General features: G+C 54.1%; 1 protein-coding gene across 4 annotated transcripts in view; it reads right to left on the bottom strand.

The window, feature by feature from the left end:
- The window catches only part of PLEKHH1 (pleckstrin homology, MyTH4 and FERM domain containing H1), a 61,144-nt gene that overhangs the window by 7,626 nt on the left and 33,296 nt on the right, over positions 1-20,222 (bottom strand). The window contains exons 7-23 of one of the 4 annotated variants that reach the window (XM_084969534.1): positions 19,336-20,072; positions 16,700-16,778; positions 16,042-16,133; positions 13,759-13,909; positions 13,458-13,600; positions 11,915-12,025; positions 10,323-10,409; positions 9,849-10,010; positions 8,061-8,141; positions 7,548-7,730; positions 7,038-7,146; positions 6,123-6,235; positions 4,910-5,086; positions 4,260-4,357; positions 3,588-3,765; positions 1,955-2,110; positions 507-607 (exon numbers count right to left, since the gene is read on the bottom strand). In XM_084969534.1, the coding sequence (XP_084825660.1) occupies positions 507-607; positions 1,955-2,110; positions 3,588-3,765; positions 4,260-4,357; positions 4,910-5,086; positions 6,123-6,235; positions 7,038-7,146; positions 7,548-7,730; positions 8,061-8,141; positions 9,849-10,010; positions 10,323-10,409; positions 11,915-12,025; positions 13,458-13,600; positions 13,759-13,909; positions 16,042-16,133; positions 16,700-16,778; positions 19,336-20,072 (2,758 nt within the window). Of the gene's footprint in view, positions 1-506; positions 608-1,954; positions 2,478-3,351; positions 3,766-4,259; positions 4,358-4,909; positions 5,087-6,122; positions 6,236-7,037; positions 7,147-7,547; positions 7,731-8,060; positions 8,142-9,848; positions 10,011-10,322; positions 10,410-11,914; positions 12,026-13,457; positions 13,601-13,758; positions 14,973-15,723; positions 16,134-16,699; positions 16,779-19,335; positions 20,073-20,222 lie in introns of those variants that run through there. The other 3 variants (XM_084969535.1, XM_084969536.1, XR_014811012.1) reach the window with 3 other exon arrangements.

Below are 20,222 nucleotides of genomic sequence, written 5' to 3'. Positions count from 1 at the left end.
ATGAGGGGAATCTGGTACCTAGCATCATAGCTTATTAGGGAACTGGATGAGTTAAGATTCCAAGAGAATTTATTTGCCTGGAGACATATCTGGGATGGAATTTTCTTACTCAAATTGATATAAATCAGGGTATCTCCTGTATTTCCTGGAACTGGTATAGGAGCGATTTATTCTTTAGCCTTAAAAATCTAGTGCTCAGACAAAATCTCATTCTCCTCATGTAACGCATTTGGTCTGTTTGGTGGGGCAGGTGTGTGTGCACATGTGTGCACATGGACATGTGATGTGTGAGTATGCAGACCTAGTTCAGGGACTGAAAGCCTGAGCTTCCCATGGCCTCACAGAGACCAGCAGAGCCAGCCTGGGCCCCAGCTGATGACCACCACGCATTGTTGTACGTGTGGGCTCCCTGCCTGTGCAGGCCGGGCCTCCAGTTGGGGAATTGAAGACTGCACCCCAGTGGCAGCCATCCTGCTTGGTCCCCCGCCTCCAGGGGTGCTCAGGACCTGTTCTTATATATCAGCTTCACGACACGTGAGCCACCCTCAGACTTTCCAGAGTGCAGCTCCTTCAGGGCTTGCTCCCACTTGGAGATGGCATCGCAGATCTGGAAGAGGCAAAGAGAAAAGTCAGAAAAGCTCCCGATTTGGGGAATAAATAAGTCAGGGCAGAGCAGGGGGCAGAGCTGGCTGACTGCCCTCCTTCAGGAGGCTGACCTGCCGGCCTCATGCTCCCAGGACTCAGGGCGCCTGCCACTCCTGCACAGACACAGGTGCAGCTCTGGGCGTGGCGTGAGCAGCAAACCTCAGAACGCTGCCCCCGCTGCCTTGACATCTGAGGGGGCCTCCCGGAGGCTAGACAGGCCCCAGTCAAAAACCACAACCTCTTGTCACTGGCTCCACTTCCCTTCCACTGACTCCATTCTCTTCAGCAAGTATACCAGGGGGCCTACTCTGTGACAGAACCTTACAGATGCCTGGGCATTTAGAAGGAAGGTCCATGGCGCAGTTTTTCCAAGCAACAGTAAAAGAGGGTAGAAGCCTTTGCCCTGTTACCATAAAAAAAGGAGATGCTGGAGCCCAAACACTCATCCTCATTCCCATAAACACCCAGCATGCCCCACGGCTCTGACCCCAGACCCTAGGACAATACAGGGCTCGAATCTCACTCTAGGGCCTTTACTCACACAAGTACCATAAGGATCTACCTCTTTAAAGTACAGTTGGACTTGGAGTTCCCGCAGTGGCTCAGTGGTTAACAAATCCATGAGGTGCAGGTTCAATCCCCGGCCTCACTCAGTGGGTTAAGGATCCGGCGTTGCTGTGAGCTGTGGTGTAGGTCACAGATGCAGCTCGGATCCCGTGTTGCTGTGGCTGTGGTGTAGGCTGGCAGCTGTAGCTCTGATTTGACCCCTAGCCTGGGAACCTCCATATGCTGTGGGTGCGGCTCTAAAAAGACCAAAATAATGATAATAATAAAAAAAGTACGGTTGGACCTGTAAGCGCAGCACAGGCCCTGGGAGACGGGGTAAGAAGGAGGTGCCAGTGTGCAGCCCCACCTCCCCTGGTGCAGGCAGCGCTGGCCATCTAAGCGTGTATGTACGAAACTGGCAGCAGGCTGTGCGTGGGTGGGGCTGCTGCTGCGGGGGGCCTCCCTGTCCTTCCTACACTGATCTGAGAAGCGGTGTTTCCCCTGAAGCTGGACAGCCCCTCCAGGGAGCGAGGGATGTAGAGATCTCTTTGGCACCAAGGGCACAGCACCTTTTCTCTGCCTGATGGGACACACTGCAGGATGGCCCAGAAACGCTGGCCTGGGGAATGCCTCGGGCTCAGCCCCGAACTGGCTGGGGCTGGTCAGGCACCCAGCAGGGGGGGGGGCTTCCTCCCGACACAGAATCCTGACCCCTCAAGCTGGCTCCGGAGGGGCTCAGCTGGCTTACGGGGGAGGCCATCACCTTGACGCTCCCCTGCAGGCAGTGTTCCAGGTCCCGGCCGGAAGGGTCATCTGTGAAGAGGGCAAAGCCGGAGTGGGACGACGTCCTCATGCCCGCCTCCTGGTTCAGCCGCTGGAGGAACTCATCCACTGTGGACGAGCCGTCAAAACCCACCACCTGCCGGGAGAGGGAACGTCCTGAGTGGGGCTCGGGGGGGGGGGGCAGTGGGGAGTCCAGGAGGTGGGAAGGCTTGGCTGAAAGAAGCAAAGGGAACGCAAAGGCCAAGGGAAGCTGGTTTCCAGGCACAGAGGGTCCGTGCTTAAGGGAGAAACCTGCCCACAGTGAACTGCAGTCCCACGTAAGCTCTGTTCCTCCTTTCCTGTCGCTCTTTTTTTCTCCCCCTCCCCGCCCTGCTTTTTCTGGGGCCGCTTCCTATGGCATATGGAGGTTCCCAGGCTAGGGGTCTAATCGGAGCTGTAGCCTCGGCCTACGCCAGAGCCACAGCAAAGTGGGATCCGAGCCACGTCTGCAACCTATACCACAGCTCACGGCAATGCCGGGTCCCCAACCCACTGAGCAAGGCCAGGGATCAAACCTGCAACCTCATGGTTCCTAGTTGGATTTATTAACCACTGAGCCACGATGGGAACTCTCCTTTTTTTTTTCTTTTTGGCTGAGCCTTTACCCCATGGAAGTTCCCAGGCCAGGGACTGAATTCTCACCATAGCAGTGACCCAAGCCACAGCAAGGACAGTGCTGACCCTTCACCCGCTTAGCCAGCAGGGAACTCTACTGTCTCTCTTTTGGAGGCCCCGTCTCATGCCACTTTCATGGTCAGTGTCTCAGCTTCCCTGTTCATGTAGTGGGTTCAAAAGATCCACTTCCAAGGCTTCAAACCAGGAAGCACTTCTGTTTTTACGTTTGTTTGTTTTAGGGCTGCACCAGCAGCATATGGAGGTTCCCAGGCTAGGGGTGCAATCAGAGCTACAGTTGCCAGCCTATGCCACAGCCATGGCAACGCAGGATCCAAGCTGCATCTTCGACCTATGCTACAGTTTGCAGAAATGCAGGATCCTTAGCCCACTGAGGGAGGCCAGGGATGGAACCCGCATCCTCACAGACACTATGTTGGGTTCTTAACCCAACGAGCCACAATAGGAACTCTGTGAAGCACTTTTGTGATTCAAGCTCCTTTCTCCCTCCACACTGGCATCAACAGCCCCAATCACTCCCCCAAACCCCAGGCCTGTCCTTGCCCAATGTGCCTGGTTAAGAACTGCTAGGCCTGGAGTTCCCGTCGTGGCGCAGTAGTTAACGAATCCGTCTAGGAACCATGAGGTTGCGGGTTCGATCCCTGGCCTTGATCAGTGGGTTAAGGATCTGGTGTTGCCATGAGCTGTGGTGTAGGTCGCAGACACAGCTCGGATCCCGCATTGCTGTGGCTCTGGCATAGGCCGGCGGCTGTGGCTCTTATTGGACCCCTGGCCTGGGAACCTCCACATGCTGCGGGAGCGGCCCAAGAAATGGCAAAAAAAAAAAAGAAAGAAAAGAAAAGAAAAAAAGAACTGCTGGGCCTGAGGAGGCTCAGCACCCACCGGCCCACTGGAAGGATGACACGAGAGACTCGGGACAGTGAGCACAGCGGCCTCATCACCTGGTATGTCCCGTTGGCGAAGTGCACGGGGATGCTGAAGGGCAAGGAGTGGTGGAAAGGGTTCCTCAGCAGGATGGACACCACCTCCATGCGTGACGGCCTGGCCTCCCGCTCCCCGGTCTGCAGCGTCCGCTCCACGGCCCGCTGGCAGTAAGTGGCGTACTGGCCAGTTTCATTTCTAAAAAGACAGGCAAAGGAAGAAGAGAACACCAGGGAATGTGCCTGTTCTTGCCACCTCGACACTCTGGCTCCCTACCTCACGGTCACCTGCAGGACCAAACCTGTAGCCGGGCAGGCTGTGATAAGAGCCCCAAAGACTGTCTGAGCGTTTGTCACTCGGGACCTATTTGCTGCAGGTGGCTGGCAAGGACATTTTCTCTAAAGGCCAGAAAACATGGTAACAGCGAAGGAAAATCTAGGGATGATTTGGAGGCGCCGCAGCTTCACATGAGAGCCCCCGCAAAGCATCCATGCACAAGTGGACTGGTGTGCAGAGGAGCCCAGGCGTGCCCAGGTCTCCACACGCTCATCTGTGTACACGGTGGTGGGCAAAGTCTCCCTGTGCAGAGCTCAGAGGGCAGGGGCGAGCTGATCCATCCTAGTCTCTCCTGTGTCCCCTCCGTCTCGCTGGTCGGTGGTGCCGGAGTGGCAGAGGGAATGACGCTGACTCACCTGGGGTCTGCATGGCGTTGGAGCTGCTGTTTGACGTACCAGAGGAAGTGGTGCTGAGGCAGGAAAAGCGGGGCGCACAGAGCCAGGAGCTGCCAGCACTGCCAGCGGAGGAGAAGGCAGGGTGGGGTGAGTGCTGGGTCTGCAGCATCACTGCCATCCCAGTCCCTCCAAACCACAGCCCCCAACCTTCTGCGGGCACCAGGATGGCCAACTTGTCCAGAACCGCCATCCCACAATCTGTGCGCAGATTCAGGAGGGGCACAGAGAGGGCAAAGGGCCGCAGGCAGCTTTTTTGTTGTCGTTTTAAGGGCTGCACTTGCAGCATATGGAGGTTCCCGGGCCAGGGGTCTAATTAGAGCTGTAGCCACCAGCCTGCACCACAGCCACGCCAGAACTGAGCCGTGTCTGCGACCTACACCACAGCTCACGGCAACGCCGGATCCTCAACCCACTGAGTAAGGCCAGGGATTGAACTCGCCACCTCATGGTTCCTAATCAGATTCGTTTCTGCCGCACCACAGTGGGAATTCCTCCAGGCAGCTTTGAGCACTGAGGCTGCCCAATGGCTGCCAGGCTCAGGGAATACCTTCCGTCTTTCCCACCCCTGGGTAGCCCTGACCAGTGGGCTGTTCCACCCCAGGGGTGCCCACCTGCACAAGGGAGTACTTCTGTGGCGGGCGGCAGCTAGTCTGCTTCATGAGCTGGCAGTAGATCTCGCTCTGCAGCTCAGGGTGAACCAGGCAGACCTGCAGTGCTGTCTGTGCCAGGGACACATGGTAGTCCACTGAGGCGGCCTCCACGGGCACGTTGATGAACAGCTGGCAGGACTGCAGGGAAAAGGCGGTGGGCATGGGTAGCCCAAGAGTCCCTTGATTATCACCCCCTGTGATGGGCAGAGGCTGGACCATCCCCCTGGGGCAGTTCACTGCAGACAGCCCCTTCTAGGAGGGGGCATTGTTACTGCTCAAGAGCATCTACGCTTGCTGAGAAAGCTACTTTGGGACAGAATCCTTCCTTCATTATTTGTTACTCGTTTTTTCTTTTTAGGGCCACACCTGTGGAGGTTCCCGGGCTAGGGGTCAAATTGGAGCTGCAGCTGCCAGCCTACAGCACAACCACAGCAATGCCAGATCTGAGCCATGCCTAAGACCTACACCACAGTTCACGGCAATGCCAGATCCTTAGCCTGCTAAGTGAGGCCAAGGATCAAACCCAAGTCCTGATAGATACTAGTTGGGTCTGTTACCACTGAACTACAGTGGGAACTCCTGTTTTTAGGGTGTTTTTTTTTTTTTTTGGTTACTTGCAGTATGTGGAATCTCCCGCCAGGGATCGAACCTGAGCACAGCAGCTACCTGAGCCACTGCAGTGATAACACTGGATCCTTAACCAGCTGTGCCACAAGGGAGGTCTAAATCTTTCCTTCTTTAAATGTTTCCATTACGTAAGCAAGACATATTCATTTGTTTTTTAAGACAGAATATTCAGAGGGGAACAAAGAGCATTCTAAAATAGGTCAGACTCTCTCAGATCCACAAGGAACATAAACCTGCCCTTTCCTGCTGTTCACTATTGGGGGGGGGGGTGCTCCTCATGTCACTGGCGCTTCCCTAGGGCTTATGAATGAAGGCCCGGAGCTTCCAGCCTCATGGCCACAAAGGAAGCGGTGGGAACCCTGAGGGGCTGTCTTTCCCTTCATATCCCTCCATGAACGATCAGATCCCTCCATGAACTAGCCCCTAACTGCACGAGCCTCCTCCACCCCAGCATCACCATGGTGAGCAGAACTGCTCCAGGAAGAACCGAGGCACAGGGTGAGGGCGCCGCTGCCAGCCCGTGGGCTGGGCTTTGCTCCCACTTTACCTTGAAGAGCTTGAGAGCCTCCGTCTGCAGGGCCTCGGAGGGCAGCGTGGTGAGGGAGGTGTACAGGCCGTCTTTGCTGTAGCACAGCATGGGGTGCCTCCAGAGAGGGGAGTCTGCACAGAGCACCAGAGCGCAGCAGCAGTTACCACCCAGGAGGGAACTCGCCTCCCGCCCCACCCCCACTTTGATCTGGGGGAAGATGGGGGTTCACTGTCTGGACACTCGGGCTGTGCTGGGTGTGTATCCATAGGATGTAGGGTGTAGTGCCCTGCATTCATTCAGCACACCTGCAGTGTGGCTTACAGATAGGTGGCCACTGCTCTGCTTATGGGGCTGCAGTAGTGGTGAGTGTGCAAGGTGTGGGCACCTGAGCGCAAGTGTGTGTGCACAGGGATGGTCCCCTCCCTGCAGCATCAGGTCTGGGTAGAGGAGCGTATATCAGCCTGGAATAAACAAGCCCTGGAGCAGCAGTAAAGCAGTGTGTGTGGTGGGAGACCTCAGATCTTCAGGGTCTTGAGGATCAGTAGCAAAATAAAGACCTCCAAATGCCCCAGGCTTGGGATAGCCTGATCTCAATTTAGGCTTCGTTTATTAAGAAACTCTAACTATAGACTAACCAGCCACCTTCTTTCCTCAACCCTCTGCCTGGCCAGCAAAGTTGCAATGAATAAAGCAAAACATTGACCCACGTCACTGGAAAGCCTGCTCCCCACACAACTCCTCCAGAGGCAGAGTGGTCTCCTCAGTAGCCTCACCAGAAACGGGGTTCCTGGAGCTTGGGATGGGAAGGCCCTTCTGTGGCTTAGATGGTTTGAAAAGAGCTTCAGGGTACAGCAGTGCTTTCCTTGGGTCCTTGACCAACAATTACCCAGCCACCAGCCTCCCTCCCAGCAGTGAGGGCTCCCTTTGGCTTACCTGGGTCTCCCTCACCATCCATCAGCTTTCCAATGAGCTGCTCATAAGCCGTGCCCACCTTTGCACTGCTGCCACCTGCAGCCACTGTGAGGTGGTAAAGCCATGTATCCTGGAAGAGGATGGAAAGCCATCTGATGGGGAAGGGCTGGGGAAGAGGGGAGGCAACAAGAGCACACCAGACCAGCTTGGAGGCAAGAGCCCCAAGGGAGCTTCTCTGAAGGGGTCAAGCCCAGGGTCAGGTTCAGCCTGTTTGGTTGGCACAGGTCAAAGTCACCAGTCTCTCAGAGGAAAGACTGTGGTCCTTCTAGCTCATGGCCCCGCTGAAGAGATGCTGGTCACTGGGAATGAATTCAATACAAGGAATATTCCCAATAAGGAAATACTCCTAGTTGCCAAAATGTCCAGGAGGGCAATAAATGTGAATCTGGGGAAACTCGGGGAAGAGAAAGGAAAAATGAGAATCAGAGGTCCAAGCTTGGCCAAGGAGGGAGGCCCAGCCCTGTCTCTCACCTTTTCATGCTTGGTGCCAATGAGGAGGTAGGTGGGGCTGTGCTCTGGGGGATGGATCACCAGGGTGCAGTGGGAGGAACGCAACCGCCCGGTTCCTCCGGCCTCATAGTCCTCGTCTGAGTCACAGGATCGATCTACTTCCTCTATGCACGCGTCCCGCACAGGCAGCCGGCCCAGGGGTCGCTGTGGATGTGAGCCTTCTGTGAATGGGGGTCCAGTGGGGAACAGAGGAGTCTGCTTTCCCTGAACCCTCGGGCCTCGCAGGGCTGGGAACTTGGATGTGGGTGGATGTCAGGATGGGGAGGGGAAATCCCTGGCTGAGGCGGGCTTGGGGGAGCACAGGTTGACCCCAAGCAGAATCCATGGGCCATGCACACTGGTCACACACTCTAGAGGCATCTGGCCAGCCGGCTTGGGGCTTGTTGTGGGATTGGATGAGAAAGAGGGTAAAACTGGGGCCTTCCATCAGGACATGGAACCACAGGGATTGGGAAGCTGCCAGGAGGCTGGTACCTTGTCCTCATGGCTTCGATAGTAGTAGAAGGTTCTTCCGATAAGAGCACACCAGACCAGCTTGGAATGCCCATGCTTGACCTGTAAGCCAGAAATGAACCGGCATTATGAAATCCAGGGCTGGCAAAGAGAAGCCACATGGAGACTAATCTCAAAACCTCTGGTCCAAGAGCTCCCACTGTGGAGCACCAGGATGCAGGTTCAATCCCCAGCCTGGCAGAGTGGGTTAAGGATCTGGCATTGCTGCAACTGCGGCTTAGGTCTTGGAACTGATCCCTGGCCTGGGAGCTCCATATTGCCACAGGGTGGCCAAAATGAAAACAAAAAACAAACAAACAAAAAAACCCCCCAGCCCTGGTCCAACTCAGATCTTTAGGTCAATCCCAGGCCAAACTCAGATGCCACCCAGGCTCCCTACTAATGGAACTAGCTGTTTCACAGGGCGCATCCGTGGTATGTACTACAGGACACCTCATGGGTCCTCATGTGACCTGCCATTAAAAGATCAATCAGGGAGTTCCCGTCGTGGCGCAGTGGTTAACGAATCTGACTAGGAACCATGAGGTTGCGGGTTCGGTCCCTGCCCTTGCTCAGCGGGTTAACGATCCGGCTTTGCCGTGAGCTGTGGTGTAGGTTACAGACGCGGCTCGGATCTCGCGTTGCTGTGGCTCTGGCGTAGGCCGGTGGCTACAGCTCCGATTAGACCCCTAGCCTGGGAACCTCCATATGCCACGGGAGCAGCCCAAGAAATAGCTACAAAAAGACAAAAATAAATAAATTAATTAATTAATTAAAAAAAAAAAAGAGATCAATCAGGCCAACCAGATGCTCGTCCCGGGAACATGACCACAAGAAGAACTGGCTCGTCAGCAGAGGCTGGAGTCGGGAGGGAAGGGCCATAGCCGGCTAAAGCCTTCAGGCAAGTGTAACCACCTCTCATGAGCACAGGAAATGGCCATGAACATGGGCTGAACGGGGAGGTAGAGGCAGAGGGAGAGCCCACAGCACTGAGCTTGCTCACGCATCATTCCTGACAGCGTCCTGGCCCAGTTAATGTGCTTCCTCATTAACCTCCCAAGAATGGGATTAACAGGTGCTTCTCCACTCCTCACAACCAGAAGGCCCCCAACGAAAATGTCTTTAAGGGCAGCCTGAGATGACATGTCTTTGGCCACACCTGCCTTGCGGAGATGAGTTTCCCACTAGTCATATGAGGCGTGGTGGGTACCAGACCGGGGGCGGGGGGGCACCTCCTAATGACTTCAAAATGGGTCTAAGATATGCATTTCCCTCCTCTGTCTTGAGAAAAGCTCTTGTTCTAACAACCCCGATCCCTATTTTTCTAGAGAGTCATTCACCCTCACTTTTTTTTTTTTTTGTCTTTTCTAGGGCCGCTCCCATGGCATATGGAGGTTCCCAGGCTAGGGGTCCAATCAGAGTTGTAGCCACCGGCCTATGCCAGAGCCACGGCAACTCGGGATCTGAGCAGCGTCTGCAATCTACACCACAGCTCACGGCAACGCTAGATCCTTAACCCACTGAGCAAGGCCAGGGATCGAACCCGCAACCTCATGGTTCCTAGTCGGATTCGTTAACCACTGCACCACGACGGGAACTCCATTCACCCTCACCTTGTGTGGTTCAGACCACAGCCAATCAGTGTGGGGAACTTCTTAGAGAAAGGAGCCGTGTGTTGGGAGGGGCCCCACCACCCCCTGGCACTCACTCCTGGCCCCCTTGACTCTCAGGAGGTCCCCATTCCCCATCCGCTGACCCCGCCCCTTGTACCTTGGTCAGCCAGCCCTTCACAGTGGGCTTGGTGCCACCCTGTGGCAGGGCTGGAGGCCCAATGGTCTGGACCTTCAGCAGGCTCTGCAGGACTCGGATCCACTCCTCCAGCAGGCTGGGTGAATCAGCCGTCAGGTAATAGGTTTTCTTCTCAGAGATGAGCTGGGGAAGGAGGCGGGGGTTGAGGGCCGAGGAGACAGAAGGGTGGAATAAGAGGGACCTGGCTCTGAGGTGGCACAGATCTCTGACCCATCAGTCCTTCCTTCCTTCTTTCCAGCCTGATACTCTCTCCCTCCTCTCCTCCTCCTCATCTTTTTCTCTGACCTTCTCTCCACCTTGCACATTCTGCCTCCTTTCCTTTCCCTATACCTACAAAGGAGGATAGCATTTGGCCCCATCTGGGTATCCAGTGGAGCCATATTCAAACCCAACACCTCTTCTATGTACAATATCAGCTGCTAGGAACATGCGCACCTGGAATGTCTGTGCACCCTCTCCTCGGACAATTCGGCAACGGGAGTTCAGTTCCACTTGACCTTGAGGTTTCCGGATGACGTCACTCTGCAGAGAAAGGAATGGGGAGGAAAGAGGTTAGAGCCTTCCCAGAGCACACCATTTCCCCCCAGATCTTTTCTTGCTTTTCTTTCTTTCTCTCTCTCTTTTTTTTTTTTTTTTTTTTTTGCTTTTTAGGGCCCCACACTTGGCATATGGACGTTCCCAGGCTAGGGGGCAAATAGGAGCTACAGTTGCTAGCCTACACCACAGCCACAGCAACACCATGGGATCCGAGCCGTGTCTCTGACCTACATCACAGCTCATGGCAACACCGGATCCTTAACCCACTGAGCAAGGCCAGGGATCGAACCGCTTCCTCATGGATACTAATTGGGTTCATTAACACTGAACTATGACAAGAACTCCTCCCCCTCAGATCTTATTCCAGGTTGAAAGCTTTCCTGGACTGTGGTATAATTGGTAACTTGTTCTGGCTCCTGGTTCTAACTAAATGGAGTAATGGTGACAGACACAGGTCCCTCTGACCCAGGCCTCAAAAAGTACAGATTGAGCCTTTAAATCCTGGGTAAGGAGTCGCCAGGTTATTATGGAGCTACAAAGCCCTAAATTCTTTCTACTACATCCTGTAAAAGATGGCAAAGAGTGTGGCAAACAGGTGGCATACATATATCACTATTACCCTTTCTAGTACCACTGCAGGCATGACTAATCAATCAGAGCATGGTACTCACTGAGTGAGGCAGACCCAGAATCCTTAACATAGTGTTTCAGACAGCCACTAATAACTGACTGGCATTGCACAAGAGACATGGCCTTTCTGCCTTTTTTAAAACATTAGGAGTTCCCACCATGGCTCAGCAGTAACAAATTTGACTAGTATCCATGAGGGTGGGGGTTTGATTCCCAGCTTCACTCAGTGAGTGAAAGATGTGGCATTGCCATGAGTGGTGGTGTAGGTTGCTGATGTGGCTTGGATCTGGCATTGCTGTGGCTGGGGCTTAGGCCAACAGCTAAAGCTCTGATTCAACCCCTAGCCTGGGAGCCTTCATGTGCCGCAGGTGTGGCCCTAAAAAAAAAAAAAAATAAGGGGGAAAAAAAAAGGCAAAAAAACAAAAGGTAAAAAAATCTCTTAACATTGGTCCTGCAGGGAGGTCCTGACAAACTAGGTCCCAATATCCAAGGCTCTCTAATTCCAAACAGTGTAGAAAGGAGTAATGGGCTCGCCTATTAGAATAATCCAGACGATGTGAGGGCAGCCTGGGGACAATTCACTTACAGGACGAGGCATAAGAACTCAGCTTCTGAAGGAAGAAGGAAGTGCCAAGCCAACTTGTCTACAAGGGCCCTTGACTGCTCAGCGCCCATCACTGTGAGGCCCGGTGACCAGCCACACAGTCCCGTGTGTGGCTCAAAGCGTCAGGTGCTCGGCCAGGCTGCCTCTCGCCACCTGCTAGAGCTTTGCCCTCTGCCCTGGTTCTAGCCCTTCTCACTTGGTCCTGGGCCTGCGATGAGGTCCTTGTGACTACTGTGCCAGGGAAGGAGGGTCTCACCGGAGACTTGTAGTACATGATCTGTCCCTGTCTCAGGACAAACCAGCGCCTCTTCCACGTCTTCACCCGGCTCCCCATTTTCAGCAGGTAGCCTGACTTCTCCAGTAACTCCTGCAGCAGTGGAAGGATGCAGGGGGAAGAGAAGGGGACAGAAAGGGGGAAAATCAGGATAAACGGATGCAAACTATTGCTCATGGAATGGATTTACAGTGAGATCCTGCTGTGTCGCACTGAGAACTATGTCTAGATACTTGCAACGCAGCACAACAATGGGAGAAAAAATTATGTATACATGTATGTGTTACTGGGACCCCATGCTGTACAGTGGGGAAAAAAAGTGTGTTGGGGGAAATAACAATAAAAAATAAATTAAAAAAAAAAGAAAGGGAAAAATCACTGGCTTCCTGGACATCACACAGGACAATGTGGCCCAGTGGAGTCACGCTTTGTCATCAAGTTTAAAAAACTATTGAGGACTTCCCATCATGATGCAGTGGAAACAAATCTGCCTATTATCCATGAGGATGCAGGTTCTATCCCTGGCCTTACTCAGTGGGTTAAGGATCCGGCATTGCTGTGAACTGTGGCGTAGGTTGCAGACATGGCTGGCGTTGCTGTGGCTATGATGTAGGCCAGCATCTACAGCTCCAATTCGACCCCTAGCCTGGGAACCTCCATATGCCACAGGTGCGGCCCTAAAAAGACAAAAAAAAATTTATTGCATATTTGTTATGTGTGTTTTGGGGGCATGGTGCACTGCTAACGGTGCAGAGAAGACTCGAAGCATGGGTGGTTCTGCTGTTGAAGGAGACAGCACCTGACCACAAGGAGGTGGCAGATCAGGGGCTGCATGAGGGAGAGCCTGGCCAAGAGCCAGACCAGAACAGGCCTTGAAGGAAATCAGACTTTCCTTCGAAGACAAGCCCAGAGGAGGAAGAAGGCCATTCCAGGAAGCAGGGAAGGGAGAGAAATTAGGGGAACATCAACCAAGCTGGGGCAGAGGGTCTGTAAAGTGGGGAGATGAAAGCAGGACAGCATGTGCTGTGGCATGAAGGCTGGGGAATGAGCCATCTGAATTTACTGCGAGCTTTGGTGCATAACAGCGTGTCTCTGAGCCTCTAGCTTCTCATCCATGAATTGGGCTCATAAGCCTGAGAGGACTGTGAGGACAAACGTAACAATGCGTGCAAAGCTGTGAGCGCAGTGCATTCAATAAATGTATTGTTAGCTCTCGGCATTCCAGAGTCAGTTTGGAGCTAAAATGAGGTAATTTGTATAAACTCCTGGGCCCCATGGACCTACCTGGCCAGTTCCGGAATACTAAGGACAAATCAGCTCCCACCCCTTCCTCCACCACGGGGTCTGTGTGCCTGACTCCCTAACTGCACACTCCAAGCTCATTCCCCATGGCCTCCCATCAACAGTGGCAGCCCCCAGACCCCCACTCTCCCTTCACTAATCCCGGGACCCCCCATCTCATGCAGCTGCTACCTGTGTTCTTGTGCAGGAGGTGAGCTCCCACCCGGCCCTGCCCCCAGCTCACCCCGCCCAGGCTCAGCCCATCGGTGGAGTAGGACGAGGTGCGCTGTAGTTTGTGCTCAGGCTCTGAGTAGTCGCTGTCCAGGGAGCAGGCGTCTGGGGGGATGGCGTAGTCGCCCTCGGAGCTCAGCGAGGACATGGAGACGCCTGGCCAAGGAAAGAGGCAGGGCCGGGATCCAACCCCCTCCCCCAGCTCACACAGTCCGGGAGCTGCAGAGTCTTCCTTACCCACCCCAGATCCCCAAGTACGATAGCTCATGGGAGGAGGGGAGGGGCCCCTTGTTGCCCTGCACCCCTCCTGCTACCTCTCTTGATGGCCCGGGGGCTGCCCAGTCCACTGGTCCTTCTGGACTCAGAGCAGGGCACTGAAGTTCGGAAGCTCGCCTGGGAGCTGCAGTCATCGTCAGACCCAGAGGACTCGTCCACAAAAGGCACCGTGCTGATCTGTGTGGCTCTCTGCAAGACAAGCCCCTCCACCACTGCAGCTCAGGCTGCAAAACAAGCCTCATCCCATGTGCACTGGCTCTCTAGTGCCACATGCCCCGTGGGCCTAAGTGGCCATTCCTGATGTGCTGAGGACAAACCAGCTCCTGGCCTTTCCTCCTCCACGGGGTCTGTGGCCTGTTCTGGTCGCCATCACCCAGCCAGGGTTCCCAAAGGACAACGACCCCTTCTCGACCTTACAAGCTTACTCCCGTGTCCTCACCCCCACACTTCTCCCTCCCCCACACACCATTCTCCACGGTCCCCAAAGGAGCTGCCTTAACTGGGCTGAACACGTGGCCTGCTGACCCACTGGCTCCCGGCCACCAGGGGGCCAGAGGAACCACGCCATGTGCCAAGCATGAGAAAGGAGCTTTAAGAGGGGGTGGACATGACAAATTGAGAGATCGTGTCAACTGGCAAATATTTAAAAAGCAGTTACCTCGGAGTTCCCATCGTGGCTCAGTGGTTAACAAATCTGATTAGGAACCATGAGGTTGCAGGTTCAATCCCTGGCCTTGCTCAGTGGGTTAAGGATCCGGTGTTGCCGTGAGCTGTGGTGTAGGTTGCCGACGTGGCTCGGATCCCGTGTTGCTGTGGCTCTGGCATAGGCCGGTGGCTACAGCTCCGATTTGACCCGTAGCCTGGGAACCTCCATATGCCTCAGGAGCGGCTCAAGGAATGGCAAAAAAAAAGACAAAAAATAATAAAAATAAAAATAATAAAAAAATAAAAAATAAAAAGCAGTTACCTCAATCTTGGGGAAACTGTGGAAAAGGGTACTCTATAGTGTGATAAAGCGTTTTTAGGTCATTTGGCACTACCTGTCAACATTTAGGAGCTCCCGTGGTGGCGCAGTGGTTAACGAATCCGACTAGGAACCATGAGGTTGCGGGTTCGATCCCTGCCCTTGCTCAGCGGGTTAAAGATCCGGCGTTGCCGTGAGCTGTGGTGTAGGTCGCAGACACGGCTCGGATCCCGCGTTGCTGTGGCTCTGGCGTAGGCCGGTGGCTACAGCTCCGATTAGACCCCTAGCCTGGGAACCTCCATATGCCGCGAGAGCGGCCCAAGAAATGGCAAAAAGACAAAAAAAAAAAAAAAAAAAAAAAAAAAAAAAACATTTAAAACATGCATATCATCTGCCCATAGATTCCACCTCTAGAATGCTGTCCTACCGAAATACGTATATCTAAGCGTGCAGAGAAATATCTGCCTGAAGATGCTCATCACGACATGGATTTTAGAGAAAAACTGAGACATACACCTACACTGTCAATCAGTGGAGAACAGGTTAAGGAGTTTTGAGCCTCTATACCAAGGGGTACTGGACATCCCTACAAAAGGAGGCAGAGTTCTGTGTGGAGTTGGGCCAGGAAGACTTGGCACATGGCTGGGTGAATAAATGAGGGGCAGTCCGACATGTATAATATCATCTTCTTTATGTGTGTGTGTGTGTGAGAAAGAGAGACAGAGACAAAATGCATAAATGCATTTGTAAATGTATCAGAGGGCATTACAGAACAAACACCAAATCATTAATGGCAGTTGCCTCCAAGGTTAGGAATTAGGGAAAAGTTATATAAGAGGAAATTTCACTTATGCGTTTTTATCCATGTGGACTAGTATCCATGAGGACGCAGGTTCAATCCCCGGTTTTGCTCAGTGGGCTGGGGATCTGGCATTGCCCTGAGCTGTGGTGTAGGTCACAGATGCGGCTCGGATCCAGTATTGCTGTGGCTATGGCTGTGGTACAGGCTGGCAGCTGTAGCTCCAATTTGACCTCTAGCCTGGGAACTTCCAATGCCACAAGTGTGGCCTTAAAAAGAAGCAAAAAAAAAAAAAAAAACCAAAACCCAAAAAACCCAACTTATATAGTTCTATACGTCAATTAGAGCTCAATAACACTGGAAGAAAAAAAATTACAAAATAAAAAGATTTTTTAAAAAAATCCCATAAACAAAATAAAATAACATATGGGGAACTGAGCTCCCCGCCCAGAGCCATGTGTGCCGAGGCCTGACCATAGAGCCCCATTCCAGCCACTGCCTGCTAGATCCGGGCCTTTTCAGATGGGGACACCCACTCCTCAGACAGGAGCTTCTTACCCCCTTCAGGGCTGTGTAGACAGGCACGGTGACATTCTTGTAGACAAGGCCAGAGAAAGGCCCCGGGGACCCGAGGACAGGAGGGCTAGAGGCTAGAGAGAGTGGGGAAGAGGGAGGAGATCCACTTAGATGCATGACCCAGGAAAGGGTGCAGGGCAGGCAGAGACCTGAACTGAGGGAGGAGGAGAGAGGGCCCTGCAGACAGGGGTTTCCTGGAACAGCACTCTGGCGACAAACTGAGTGACAGATCTCAGCCGGGGTGCCAAGGCCTTCTTCAGTCCCACTCAAGGGGGGGATGCAGCTCCTCCAGGGGTTTATCTAAATCAAGGCCCTGGGGGCTCCCCACCCTGCTCACAGTCCTTGCCCTGCAGAATGGAAGCCAGGGCAGGTGGGCGGCACAGCTGGAAGAGCCCGCCTCTAAAGTCCCTCCCAGCTCTGTAATTGGCTACAACTCTGTTCACGCCCACGCCCACCTGTGCTGATGAGCCGCACCTTCGTGGCTTCCTTTTCTCTCCCTGGGAGCCCTGGCCCTGTGCTTTCTGAACCTCAGCTGCTGCAAGAGGGAACGCGCTGCAGGTGACCTCGCCCTGGGCCTTGCTCAGAGTCTCCTTCCTGCAAGCCCACCCTACCCACCACGGGCCGCTCCCCGGGAACTCACCGCAGCACGTGGTGTTACTTCTGGCAGACACCTCCGACAGCCGCATACCTGACGTGGCCACCGCGTAGATCCGGCTCTCCTGGAAGCGGAAGACCTAGTGGGTCAGGACACCCGTCCCACCCCCACCCCTACCCCAGCCCCGACCCCGCGCCCACCCCGCCTCTCCCAGCCTGTGGAGGAAAGGCATGGCTTTGGGGGCCGGCAGACCTGGGTGTGCATCCACACCCTGCCAGTTACTGGCTGCAGGATCTCAGGCAAGTCACACCCGTTCTGGACCTCACTTTCCTGGGCTCTAAAATGGAGGTGATAATACACAACACCTGGAGTATAGACAGTGCCCTGCAGGCGATTTTCATTCCCTCTCTCCCTGCAACATTTCCAGGGCAAGGAATTCCAGGAGAAGAGGGGTCAGTGAGCTGTTTCTCTGAATCCTACCCATCCTATAGTCCTAGAAGGTGGGGTGTTGATCATGATGGTTTCAGAGCCCCATGGCAAAGGTATGCCCATTTGTAAGCCAACTGTTTGGAAACCGGGACACATGCTTTCCCTGTGGTGACAGTGTCAGTCACATCACAGTCAGGCCTCAGGGCCAACCTCAAAGCCCTAGCTCACCCGGAGCCCTGAACCCTGCTCTGGAGGAGACAGGTGGATAGAACCTCCACTCTCAACTCTCCCCTCACCCCTCTCGGTCCCCTGGGTCTGAAGCAGGGTTTGGATCACTCCTAAGCCCAGAGGCCCCGCCTATCCTTCCTGAAATCTCCTTTCCGCTCAAGATAAAGAGAAACAAAGACCTCTTCAGGTGACACGTGAGTCCTAAGGACTGGGAAGGGAGGCCTGGCTCAGAGAGGCAGCTGAGCTGGGAGCTGGGGCTGGAAGGGAGGTGGATGCCACTGGGGTCACCCTAGAGGGGAGCAGCAGTGCTGGGGTTCCCAGAGGAGAGAGGGAGGGGTGGCAAGGACTGGGAGGAGAGCCTGCAGTACTTGGAGGCATGGGAAGAGAAGAGATGGGGGCAGCAAGGAGGGATTTCCAGGATGGAGGGGGCATGGGCAGGCACCGAGGGCAGATAAATTGGGGCAGGGTATTCCCAGCATATAGACGGCAGATAAATTGGGTCCAACCAGCAAAATTAGGCCCAAAAAAGATTACTCTTGCCAGCAGTGGTGGTGGAATTCAACCAAGGACAGGAGTCTCACTTAAGATAAGGAAATGAAAGTGAAGCTTGAGGATTTAGGTTGAACAAATATAGGAGTGTTTTACCAAGGGTTATGGAGGGCCTAACAAGTTTATTTTCAGGGTCAAAGAAAAAAGAACTCTTGAACTGATAAATGGGTCCAGCTGACTCCCTCACATTAAGAAACATCCTCTGAATTCTGTCTGGACTCTCCCCACATGGGTACTGCCCAGCTGGTCCCACTCGGGAGGAGACATTGGGTTCTCTGGCCACCATGGTTCCCCATTGTGACAAGGGTGGTCCTGTCTGAGGGCCCTGATGGAGCCGAGCCCTCCTGCCCATGTCTGCTTTAGGGATCCAGAGCATCTGGACTTACAACACCACAGTGAACAGAGGAGGGATGGTTCTGATGGAGTTCCCACACAGCCAGACCCCTTCCAAGAGCCTCTCAACCTTTCCACTGACTGTGAACCACCACTGCAGCTACTCAGCAAATACGCATTCACCTACCTCATCCTCACGACAACCCTATAAAGCAGGCGCTATTATCCCCATTTTACAAAGGAGGAAACTGAGGCACGGAGGTTTAGTGGCTTGACTCGGCTCACACAGTTAGTGATTCAACCCTTTTTTTTTTTTTGTCTTTTCTAGGACCACACTCGCGGCACATGGAGGTTTTCCCAAGCTAGGGATCCAATCGGAGCTGTAGCTGCTGGCCTACGCCACAGCCACAGCAATGCGGGATCTGAGCTGCATCTGTGACCTTACACCACAGCTCACGGCAACGCCTGATCCTTAACCCACTGAACAAGGCCAGGGATCGAACCCGCACCCTCATGGTTCAAGTTGGATTCATTAACCACTGAGCCATGACGGGAACTCTGGATTCAACCCTAATGATTAGATCTTGGGACCTGTGCTCTCAGCCACCCCACTGAACCTCCTTGAAGAGATGCAAACTATTACATTTGGGATGGCTGGGCAATGAGATCCTGCTGTAGAGCACTGGGAATTATATCCAGTCACTTGTGATGGAGCATGATGTGAGAAAAAGAATGTGTATATTTATACATACACACACACACACACACACACACACACGTTTGTGTGACTGAGTCATGTTGTACAGTAGAAAATTGACAGAACACTGTCAACCAACTATAATGGAAAATATAAAAATCATTATTAAAAAAAAAAAAACATGCACCAAGCACCCAGCAAGGCATGTGGCCCATGGTAAGCATTTGCTCAGGAAACGAGAGCCAACCATGGTCCAATCAGTCAGAAGCCCTGGCTCTGCCCAATGAGGGTGGGGTGGTCTGGGCAGGCTCGGGGGTAACCATCTTGCAAAGCAGCATGAGGGTGACAGCCTCATCCAACTCCCAATGTGTGGCTCTGCCTGACAAGCAGCATTCATGTCATCGTCAGCTCTGCCCCACTGCCCTGTCCCCAGGGAACCTCTTACCCAGGAAGGAAACCGGTGCAGAGGGGGTGTGGGCGGTTTGTTCCCCAAATCCACTTCCTCCAGCACTGTTCCGGGGGCCTCCTCCTTCCCTGCTGGGGGCTGCTCCTCCATCTCCATCTTCTCCGGTTCCTCCCGGAGCTCTGCCTCCGCCTTGGGAGGGCTGGCAGGGCGGAGGGCTGAGAGGGCCCCGATCTCAATGCTCACCACGTGGCTGAAGTGCCCAGGGCCGGCCTGGGGCTGGCTGTGGTGCCGCTTGGCCAGCTGGATGCTGTCCCGGGGAGTGCTGGAGGCCCGAGCCTTTGGCAGGGTCAGGCTGCAGCCGGGGCCACCTTCCCTGGCAGAGGTCTTTGTCCCAGGAAGCATCCCTCCCTGAGCAGTGACCAGGCCCTCACCCCAGGAGACCAGACCATGCCTGGGGGTGCGAGGCTTCACGCACAGCTGGCCAGGAGAGCCCTGCCTTCCTAGATGGGTTGGAGGGGTCTTGGTCTCTGATACTTCTCCAGGGTGGACCATGACGGAACCAGAATCCTCCACGGGGCTTCCTGCTTTAGGAACAGAGTCCTTGCTCTGCGGAGGACCTGGAGAAGGTGCAGGCATGGCTGCCTTCAGGGGACTCTGGGCCCGGGTATCACTGTCCTGCCCCACTGGCTGGGCTCCTGGCCCTGAAGGGACAGAATCTTGCTCCACGGTTCCCTGGGGGGCCACCAGCAGCTTTCCTGAAGGTGTCATCTGAAGAGCTGTGGTTGGGGCAAAAACAGGCATATTAAGAGCTCCCTCCCAAAAGAGACTATAATTCAAAAAGATAGGTGCACCCCTATGTTCACAGCAGCACTATAACACAGCCAAGACATGGAAGTAACCTAAATCTCCATGGACAGATGAATGGA

This window comes from Sus scrofa, chromosome 7 (assembly GCF_054392235.1).
Source record: "Sus scrofa isolate SSC_HxYL_T2T_F1_AM1 chromosome 7, Sscrofa_HxYL_maternal_Yorkshire_Landrace_v2.0, whole genome shotgun sequence".
Taxonomy (NCBI): Eukaryota; Metazoa; Chordata; class Mammalia; order Artiodactyla; family Suidae; genus Sus; species Sus scrofa.
This window is presented reverse-complemented; position numbering and strand designations above follow the sequence as displayed.